The sequence below is a fragment of the Triticum aestivum genome, chromosome 6D, assembly GCF_018294505.1.
Source record: "Triticum aestivum cultivar Chinese Spring chromosome 6D, IWGSC CS RefSeq v2.1, whole genome shotgun sequence".
Taxonomy (NCBI): Eukaryota; Viridiplantae; Streptophyta; class Magnoliopsida; order Poales; family Poaceae; genus Triticum; species Triticum aestivum.
In genome coordinates this window covers 412906574-412917473 of record NC_057811.1, presented here as the reverse complement: position 1 = coordinate 412917473, position 10900 = coordinate 412906574, and the positions used below count along the sequence as shown (strand labels likewise).

The following is a 10900-nucleotide window of genomic DNA, read 5'->3' as shown; positions in this document are numbered from 1 at the left end:
AGGGTGACCTAGTATGCCCCGCTGCCGTGTCCGGTCGGCTACCGCGATGGTGCTGGAGGCGCGGCCTTCTCGCACGACGGCGGTGGAGGTGGTTCCCTTCCGCTCGGCCTTGGTGTTGTTGCTCTCGTCGCGTGGCGCTTCTCTCCGGTCTTCTCGGCCTCGTGTTGGTGCTCGTAGTGAGACGGCGTGGTGGCGGCGCAACCGCGATGGCGCATTGGGCGGTGGTTTGGATGGTAGGCTCCGGATGGGCGGTGGTGTTTGGTGTGCGGGAGAAATCCTTGCCGGTTCATCCGGCCCCAATGCAGTGACACCGGCGGGTGCCACCATTCCTTCTTGAAGGGTGTCGGTGGTAGCCATCCCCCACTTTCCTCCGCATACCGGGGGAAACCCTAGGACTCGTCCGGGCAGCAGCGTCGTCGGTGTCGCATACCTTCTTGGAGGTGCTGCTTGGTACGCGGCACACGGAGCCTCGGGCTGTGGTGGGGTATTTCCGGAGAGCGCAGCGGTGGCGGGCCTCCGCGCTTTGTCGAGTTGCCGTTGTTGGCATTTGTTTCTTTTTTTTTCTTCTGTCTTTGGGCTTGATGTGCTGCTCGCCAAGTGTCACGGTGTGTACAATGTTGATTGGTTGCTTTGAAATACAAAACGGGGAAACCCTTTTTTGTAAACTTTTCGATTTCCAGCGCGTTGTACTACTTCTCTATCTCTGTCTTGCATGGTCCAGATACAGAAAATTAGTCAATGAACGAGTAAAGCTATCTATCCAGTATCCACTCGCTCGCGCTCGCGCACGCAGCACGCTACAGCGCCGCGGCTAGCAGCTGCGGCTGCGGATTACGCATCCCGGTCAAAAATGGCCACTCCCTCCGCGCCACGTCTCCACTCCCCCATGCCTATCCTCTTCCTCGCCGCCGGCCCGCTCGCCGCCGTCCACTTCTCTGCCCGCTGCCGCCTCCGCCTCCGCCTCCGCATCCCCCACGTCGCCACCGCCGCCGGCGCTGCCACCGCTCCGGGAAACAGCTTCGCCGTCGAGGACTACCTCGTCGCCAACTGCCACCTCACCCAGCCGCAGGCCGTCAAGGCCTCCAAGAACCTCGCCCACCTCAAGTCCACCTCCAACCCCGACGCCGTCCTCGCATTCCTCGACGGCCTCGGCTTCTCCCCCAAGGAGGTCGCCGCCGCCGTCGCCTCCAACCCGCGCATCCTCTGCGCCCGCATCGAGCGCTCCCTCGCGCCCATCTCCGCGGAGCTCCGCGCCCTCGGCCTCTCCACCTCCCAGGTCGCCCGCCTCGCCAAGATCGCCGGCCGCTACTTCCTCTGCCGCAGCTTCGTCTCCAAGGTGCAGTTCTGGCTCCCCCTGTTCGGCTCCCCGGAGAGGCTGCTCCAGGCCAGCGACTGGAACTACTGGCTCCTCACCTCCGACCTCGAGAAGGTAGTCGAGCCCAACGTCTCCTTCCTCAGGCAATGCGGGCTAAGTGCTTGTGATATTTCCAAGCTGCTCGTGGCCGCGCCGCGCCTGGTCACCATGCACCCCGAGTACGTCCAGGACTCCGTGCGGCGGGCCATTGAGCTGGGGGTGCCACCGGGCTCCCAGATGTTCCGGCACGCGATCTCCACCGCCGGCTGCATCGGCCAGGAGAAGGTGGACGCCAAGATCGCCGTCCTCAGGGAGACGCTCGGGTGGTCGAAGGAGGAGGTGAGCCTGGCCATCAGCAAGGCGCCGCGGATCCTGGTCGCCTCCGAGGAGAGGCTGCGCCGCAACGCCGAGTTCCTGGTCAAGGAGGTCGGGCTGGAGCCGCAGTACATCGCGCGCCGGTCGGTGCTGCTCATGTACAGCCTCGAGAGGAGGCTCATGCCCCGGCATCTCGTGGTGAAGCTCCTCAAGCAGATGCGGCTGATCGAGGAAGACCGGTGCTTCTTCAACGTGGTGGCGCCGACGGAAGAGAAGTTCTTGGAGAAGTTCGTAGCCCCCTTCGAGGACTGTATCCCCGGCCTCGGCGATGCTTACGACGCTGCCTGTGCCGGCAAGGCGCCGGTGAAAGCTGAGTGAGCAGTGAGTGACTAGAAGAGAATTCTGGAGGTGTGCGTAGGTGTGTATAACCTCAATTCTACTGATGAACAATACCAGATTCATGGCCATTTAGTGTAGGTTGATTACAGTCGACAGCAACGAGGTGGATGTTCATAATTTTGGAACTTTGGAAGTGTTCATTACTGATTGAATGATGGATTTGGTGTAAAACTCTGAGAAATATGCCCCTTTGGTTCTGTCTTGTTGACAGAAGATGGACATCGCCATCTTGCATATGCGTGCAATGCTTCAAAAGTGTTTAATGCAGTGGTCAATTCTTATTGTGCGTATCTGAGTTGCTGTTAGCCCTAAAGTAATGCCTCTGCACAAATGTATTAAACCTAGATAGGAGTAGCTGGCTTCAGTATACTAGTATGCTTGCCAGTGCCACTGATCACAATGTGACCCAGCAAAAAATATTTTGGGAGTACATATTTTGTAAGTTGCTTGAAATATTTATATACCTCAGTCGCCTTTTTAAGCCTTTGGATCAACATCCAACAATTCACATCTCATCTAACTTTTGTATATCAGCTATGGATTCAAACTTGCACTGAAGTTGCATGATCTGGGAAGTACAAATTTAGACTAACCAAGGTGCAATTTCAGGTGACTGAGATTTATGAAAATACAAACTACTCGGAGCATCCTTGGGTCTGTATGTGACCTTTCAAGAGGCTGCATTTTGTCTAGTGATTGCTTCTTAAGTTGGATAATGCTCTGTTGCTAGATAGCCCATAGTGTGATGAGAGAAGTCCATAGCACTCCCTAAACTTGTCCGGGTGTACTATACAATACCAAACTTTGCTTTGCAATTTACCCCTCTGAACTGAAGACCCTTCTTTTTATAACCCTTCGTCCTTATTTGGCCGGTTTTGACCTGTTTGACTCCAATTTTGTCCTAGTAAGTGGTTCCACATCGCATATTTTCTCCCCTCTGTTATGTCATTTCTCCCTCCTCACAACTAGAACTAAAATAGAAGATTTCTCTCAAATCGTACGCCAAATTATGCTTGAATTAGCATTTTTGGAAGTAAAAAATAGGTTGTCTGAATTTTGAACCCAAAAGTTGAGCTTGAAACTAAAACAAGAAGTTTCTCTCAACCAATATGTCGATTTTATCTAAAATGTCACCATATTGGTCCATGACCTAGGTTTAACATGTTTCAGTCTCAAGTTTGATTTTTGGGTTCAAAATTCAGACAACAACAGATGTTTCTATACAAATCATTGTAAATTAATCATAGTTCGGTGAACATTATAGTAAAATTTTACAGGTAACTAAACTATAGTTTGAAAGAAACGCGTAATTTTGTTTTTCGTCAGAGAGAAAATAGGCGACATGACACTGGTAACTAAGAAAAAGTTAGAGTCAAACATATCAAGTAAAGGGAGAAGGAACGTTGTAAAGTACAAAGTTTCATGGGTAAAGTGAACCAAATCAAATTTATGGTTTTAGTTGTAAGGAGTATCATATGACAAGTGTAAGAGGGTCGCTCAGACTTCTTTGTAGTGCAATGACCACTCTGACAAAATCGCCATTGTTAGTAATTGCTTTTTTAGGGTTTTCTTTCTTATAAGAAACACTTACCACAATGCAGACATGCACACACACTCACACCACCACCACACACCCACACACTCGCACAACATCTACCGAAAATCAAAGTTGTGGAGCTTTGAGATCAATGAACTCATCACAGTCGTCATCTAGGAAAATGTTGCCTACCAGTGTAAGATTAATCGGCATTAATGGGACACTAAAGTGCCAAACGCGAGGTTTGATCATGATGAACTGGAGTACCGCAACCCTCTTAAGGCATCTCCAACGCCGAACCTCAAAAACACCCGCAATCGTTCGGACCTAGCTGTCCAGACGTAATTTGCCATCCAACATGGTATCCCATCGGTTCGCGGGCGGTATGGTTGTCTGAATTTTCCAAAAGCAGAAGCAAACCGAGGAGGGGGGGGGGGCTTTGCGGGAGTCTAGACCGCCTCCACGTAGAACTCCGACACTTGGGCACACCATGTTGTATAGCCCAGACGCGATGTTCCAGATGACCAAGGGCAGACCATTTACGCTCATACATTCTTGGATGAAGTTCAAGGGCACGATGCTTGGAACTGCAGACTCGAGTATCGTTGAATTTGGAATTGATGAGTTTAAAAAACTTGTTGAACATCAAGTTATCTAGGACGTAATATTTATATTTGAAACTATTATTGTACTGGCGATATTTGCATGTTATTTATGGTTGAATTATGCTCATTTTTATAATAATTTTGAGGGTTGCAGATTTAATAAATAAGAAAATAAGGGCAAACATTTAGCGGACATGATTGGATGGCTGACTCTTGTATCCGTGTCCGCGGACAGGTCTAGACTAGTCCGTGGACAAATGCGGTGTTCATTTTAGGGTCAGCGTTGGAGATGCCTTTAGACCTAAACATCGAATCGTTTGATCCTCTTGCTTATTTAACTGCATAATCCTTTCAATTTTTTCATGCGAAGTTGTATAACCTTTTGAGACTATATGTTTTGATGAAGGTGTGTGAGCTTTGGCCGAATAGTGACATTTTTGTAGAGTAGAATAGTGACATTTTTTTGAGAACACATGTAATTTTATTCATACTCATAACAATTACAGGTACACTGATTTGGATCTAAAATCCAAGAAAACACAAAGTAACTCCAATAACTAAGAATTACAATGAAATATGTTGGAAACACCTTCTTCACGGTATGATTCTCTGCTAGAAAAAAAATATTCCAAAGATTTCGGTAAAGAGGCTGCAATTGAACTGGAGCAACGATGTTGTCACTCTTTCACCCGCACGAACATTAATTACCAATAATGGTTTTTGAAAGCGCCTTGAGTCGCCCATCCAAAAAGGTGGGAAGCCTTGATCGATAAACGTACTTGGTCGGGGATGATTCCCTAGAAGTGCAGGCCATCGCATCACAATATCTTCACCATGATATTGATGAAAGATTTCAACTCCACAAAGAATCAAACCAACAAAAAAAATTTGACACACCAACATAAACTCAACAGATTCGAATAATCGGATCTCCAAGGACGGGAAACTCTCTAATCTCATGACACCGTCAAAAGAACAAGAGTAAAATTATTCTCACAAAAAACGATGATCACTGAACGATGGCGAAAAACGTAGAACTCCTGAAGATGTGATGTCCCCATACCTCTCAGCGCCAAGATGGCAACCGGAGGCAAGGGGACCAAAAATTCCCTGGCAGCCGTGGCGGCGACGGCTGCCCTAGACAAAACCCTTAGAATAGTGACATTTAAACCCAATATAGTAGCTCGAGGAGAGCAACGACTTTTTTAGACAAACCCCGAAGCTTTTTACTGAATCGTCACAATTTTTACAGGGATGAAACCAAGTCCATTGGGCAGACCTAACCAAACATCGCGTCCAGCCCCTAGGGATAAAGCATGCTCCGCGACTTTGTGAGCCTCGAAATTTGAGCTCCTAAATCATGCCTAATATTAGACGTATCAAAGGTAGACTTGTGTTGTATTATTTCATGCACAATTGCCTCATAGACCCCCTGGTTCTTCCACTGGATATCGTCGATGACCACTTTGCAATCCAAGGCAACTTGTATCTTCTTTTCATAGAGATCATCAGCTAATGCTAGGGCCTCGCTAATGGCAAGTGACTCAAGGGTGGTCGGGTCTGTTATGTGAGGAAAAACAATGGCACAAGCTCCATGTTGATCCCTACACACAGCTTCGCCAGTACCATGAGAACCTCCCCTTCCTGCATGAGCGTCGGCATCGATCTTTGCTAGTCCAGCTGGTTGTACAATCCAATGACTTGGTCGGCTTCGTGGTGTGTCAGTTGGAGAGCAACAACTTGTAGGTTTAAGAGCAACTCCAACGTGTCGACCCAAACGGACGCGAATTTTGTTTGTTTTTATCCGTTTGGCTTGTCTGCCCCTTTCTGAGTTTGGGTCGGCAGCGCGCCCAACGCGCAGGCGCATTTTCGTCCTCGCGGCCGGTTTGCGGCCATTTTAGCTCTTTTTACGACATATCAATAAAATTTGGCCCAACTTCACATAATTCAAACAAAAATGTAATATCTCATAGTTTCACAACCAAATAATAATCTCACAGTTTACAACCCAAATAAAAATTAAATTGTGTGAAATACATTTGAAAGATAAAAATAGTCGATACATTTATTGGCTGCCAACATGAGCCCACATATGCTCGACCAAATCATCTTGCATTTGAATGTGAGTTTTCCAATCACACATTTGATGACGAAATTTGGTGAGCTGTGCAAACATTGTCGCTCCTCCATGCTCAGGCACAACATTGTCACCCTGAAACTGAAACCCTTGATCATAAATTTCATCCGGATGCTCATCATCTACGATCATGTTGTGCATGATTACACAAACAATCATCACCTCCCACAGCTTCTTGGTGCTCCAAGTTCTACCAGGATACCGAACGATGCCCCATTGAGATTGGAAAACACCGAAGGCACGCTCCACATCCTTCCTAGCACTCTCTTGTGCTAGGGCTTATCTCTTCCTCTTCTCTCCTACAGGGTTGGGGATTGTCTTCACAAGAGTAGTCCACTGAGAATAGATACCCACTAGTAGAAAAAGGGCCTATTGTCCCGGTTCGTGAGGGCCTTCTGTCCCGGTTTGTGAACCGGGACTAAAAGGTCGTTACTAATGCCCTTGGTCTTTAGTTCCGGTTCTTACACGAACCGGGACAGAAGGTCCTCCACGTGGCCGCTGCGGCCAGCCCAGGACGGAGGGCCTTTGGTCCCGGTTGGTGACACCAACCGGGACCAATAGGCATCCACGCGTCAGCATCTGGTTGGAGCTGAGGTTTTTGTATTTTTTGAAGGGGCTGATTTAGGGGTTAATTTAGGTTGTTATTAGGTAGCTATTAGAGAGAAGTGTCCTCTCTTATATCTCCGTGCTTGGTTTACCAACGCTACGTACTGCTATGCCTAAACATGGCTTAGATTGAAGTGAAGGCAACATGTGGTGCATGTCGAAAGTAATACTAATCCTAACTTGATCAAGTTTGGATTGTACTACTTTCGACACGCACCACATGCATGTTGCCTTCACTTCAATCCAATCCATGTTCATTTCACCCGCTGATATATAATAACTCTTCATGCGCGCATCATGCATCATCATATATAATAACAAGTCCTACTAATCATCATCATACAACTTCTACTCGTTATTAATAACAAGTCATACGATCATCATCCTCACAGTCATCGAACCAACCCTACTTAATTGTTCTTAGCACATGATCATCAGTATTAGGTAGGACCGAAATACCCTCTTTAAGGTAAAATAGCATAAAACAATATAGACCCTGACTCTCCATTATGGAGAATGGAGATCATCCTGTCTCCAATTCTTGCGCTTCGCTTCCTTTTGCTTCCAAGAACCTCCTTGCGACTGTCCATACATTTTTTCCATTCTTTGATTTGCATGTCTCCACTTCTTTTAGAAATCCGGTATGGACAGTTGAGATTCGTAGGATGACCTGGTTGTATATTCAAAACATCAAGCCTACCATTCTGATACATCAAATGAGGCACACAATCCTCTGGGATTATCTGTTGAAAAACATAGTAATAACTTCATAGTTAGCAATGATGTACTAGTTTTAGAACTATGCAAAATATGCACGGATGTCGTAATAGTAAGAAATCTTACCAGGGTATCTCCATAGTAGTTACCGTAGTTCAACACGTGCACTAGTGGCACGTATTGACCATAATGTGGAGGAGTTTTACAATAGATATTGTAATTCTCAAGATCAGTACAAAATCCGACCAGATGAGTTTTCTCCTTATAAGTTAACTCAGAGCCATCGGTGTAGTAGGTTCTGTCTACCATGTTCCGCACATTGTTTGAACAATCAAAATAAGCTGTCAATGAAAATAAGCTGTCAACTATTTTGAAATGAACAATATAAATTAGCTAATAACTATGTTTGAGAAACTCACATAGCGGTAGAATTGGAGGCGTATCAACAAGGACCCAAATGTCCATATTGTCTTGCTCGATGTCAGGATCACCAAGATCCATGGTGACAAGCATACCCTCATCAAAACCATACATCTTGCAAAATGCTTCCCAATTTTTGCAACCAAAATGGGTTACGCTCTCAGAATTATACAGATTTACTTCAAAATCTATATCATGATGGGTCCTTAGGTGAATTTTCTTTGTTTCCATACTTTCATGGTCTTCAAAACCCATCCTCTCCAAGACGTAGCGTCTTGCATGGCATGGGATAAGCTAGCCGAATTGTAAAAGATGAAAAGTACACGTTGAAATAGTTGAAGTCGTGCTTAATTACGAAAAAATAACACTTGTCGTCGTTGCGTACCGTTTCAACATCGAAGGTCTCCTCCAGCTTAATACTGAAGCGCCGATCTTCGTCCAGGTGAGGCCTGTCGCACTGACCTCGGTCGTCGTGGCACCAGTCGCACTCCCCCGGGAGACTTTCGTCGTCCGAGTACGACATTTCCTATGTTCATAATTCAAATATTAAACATCTACAATTAAATATATGTACTAAAAAACCTAAGTTAGATCATTATTATTCATCACGGGTTGACTATCGGTTTGTCGAGTCTTTTCTTGAAAACTCTCAGCTCACGTGGTGTATACATTCGACCGTTGGTGATGGTCGCTCCTCCATTTGTCCCCGTGTGCATTACACCAAAATGTCTAGCACACGGGAACAAAGGAGAAGCGACCCCCACGACAACAGTCGGGATTCTTCGTCCTCTCATATATATATGGTGGAACTCTCCCTCACTGATTCCTCTCTGACATTTGCGACCGTCGGTGATGGTAGCTCCTCCTTTCGTTCTCGAGTGCATTACACCAAATTGTCTAGCACACGGGAACGAAGGAGAAGCTACCCCCACGACAACAGTCGGGATTCTTCGTCCTCTCATATATGGTGGAGACTCGACAGACTTACAGTCAACCCGAAATATCGTTTAATTATCTTTCTAAAAGAGGATTTGGCTGGTCTCACCTCGATGTCGGAGGGGGCGGTGACGGGGACGACGGCGGGGATGATGGAGGGGCCGGGGGCTCCTAGATTTCTGCGAAAACAAAAACCCTATAAGCTATCAACTAATCATAGTGCTCTCCAATTTTAGCATTCAAAGTAGGAGTAGTTTTCCACTTTGAGCATTCAATAAGCAAAATCAAATCACAAAATAAAGTAGTATTCAAATTAGGATGCATTCAATTATAAGCAAAACTACATCATCTCCATGCGTCCGTACATCGTCGAATATTATCACTAATACACCTCGAATACTATCATACATATAGCATCGCTAGTACAGCTAGAACAGTAGCGCCCGACGGGTATCGGCGCGGGCGGTGGACACCCAAAGGGACGGAACCATCACAGGATCATAGCTCCAGTGAGATCCCTGAAGAACCTGCCAGGTATTGTCGAACCTGCCCTCCAACGCAACCATGTAGCGACGGACGTGCTGGTCCTCCTCGCTGACACGGTGACGTACCACCTCCGCGGTGTCCGGAAGCCTCGGCACCGTCACTGGCCCACGCGAGCGCCACCAAACAAGGATCGGGTCAACGACGGGCTGGTTCCTCACCAACCTACGCCCACCGGAAGGTAGCACCTCCCAAAACCAGCCCGGCGGAGCCCAGTCCCGGACATGGCCCCTCTGATCAAGCCGGCCTCCTCCGCCGAGTCGACGACGAGGATGCGGGATAGGCATCGTCGACGTCGATGCGGGAATAATTGCTTTAACTAAAAAAACAAACTAGTTCTATTAATTTCCTTGCTAAAAATAAACTACTTCTATAGTAAAATAAACTAGTTTTGTTAAATCAACTAGTTCAACTACTAATTAAGCACTTACTATAAATAAAATAAAGTAGTTTTATTAATTAATCAACTAGTTCAACTACTAAGCACTTACTATAAATAAATAAAATAAAGTAGTTCTTACTAAAAATAAACTACTTCTATATATAGTAAAATTTAATAAAATAGTTCTATTAATTAATCAACTAGTTCAACTACTAAGCACTTACTATAAATATATAAAATAAAGTAGTTCTTACTAAAAATAAACTACTTCTATATATAGTAAAATTTAATAAAATAGTTTTATTAAATCAACTAGTTCAACTACTAAGCACTAACCTAAAATCGATATGTACTAATAATTAACCTCAATAAAAAATTAATACATATATGAAAAAATGTATATAAACAAAAAAATTGTATGAACATTATATTCATACATACATAGCCACATCCATTCATCATATAGCTACCACATACATATATATATATATATACATTATATATATGAAAAAATGCAATGAACAAAAAATAATACAAATTATATGAAAAAAATAAACAGAGCCGTGGCGTGGCGGCGGCTCACATCGGGCGACGGAGGCGACGCGTGGGCGGCGGAGGGCGACGGCGTGGGTGGCGGAGGGCGACGGCGACCGCGGCGGGCCGGGGGCGGAGGGCGACAGTGACGTACGAGCGATGGCTCGGGGGCGCACGGCGGAGGCCGACGGCGACGGCGGCGGGGGGCGGAGGACGACGGCGACGGGCGATGGCGTGGGCTCGGGGGCACTGGCGACGGCGACGGCGGCGGGGCAGCCTGGCGGCGTAGATCGAGCTCGCGGCGTTGTCGGGCGGGGGGAAACTGGCGATGGAAATCTGAAAATTTCCTAAGTGCTGGCTTATATAGCAAAGGCTTTGGTCCCGGTTCAACGCACAAACCGGGACGAATGCCACC

At 46.5% G+C, this 10900-nt stretch overlaps 1 protein-coding gene across 1 annotated transcript; it reads left to right on the top strand.

Moving 5' to 3' along the window:
• Positions 1-733: 733 nt before the first annotated feature.
• Positions 734-2287, top strand: LOC123145473 (transcription termination factor MTERF8, chloroplastic). Its single transcript, XM_044564902.1, has one exon. The coding sequence runs from the start codon at positions 851-853 to the stop codon at positions 2045-2047; it is 1197 nt and encodes a 398-aa protein (XP_044420837.1). The 5' UTR covers positions 734-850; the 3' UTR covers positions 2048-2287.
• The last annotated feature ends 8613 nt before the right edge of the window (positions 2288-10900 follow it).

What these genes read in the sequence shown, in the direction of transcription:
- LOC123145473 (XM_044564902.1), top strand. Translation starts at nt 851, where the DNA reads ATGGCCACTCCCTCCGCGCCACGTCTCCACTCCCCCATGCCTATCCTC.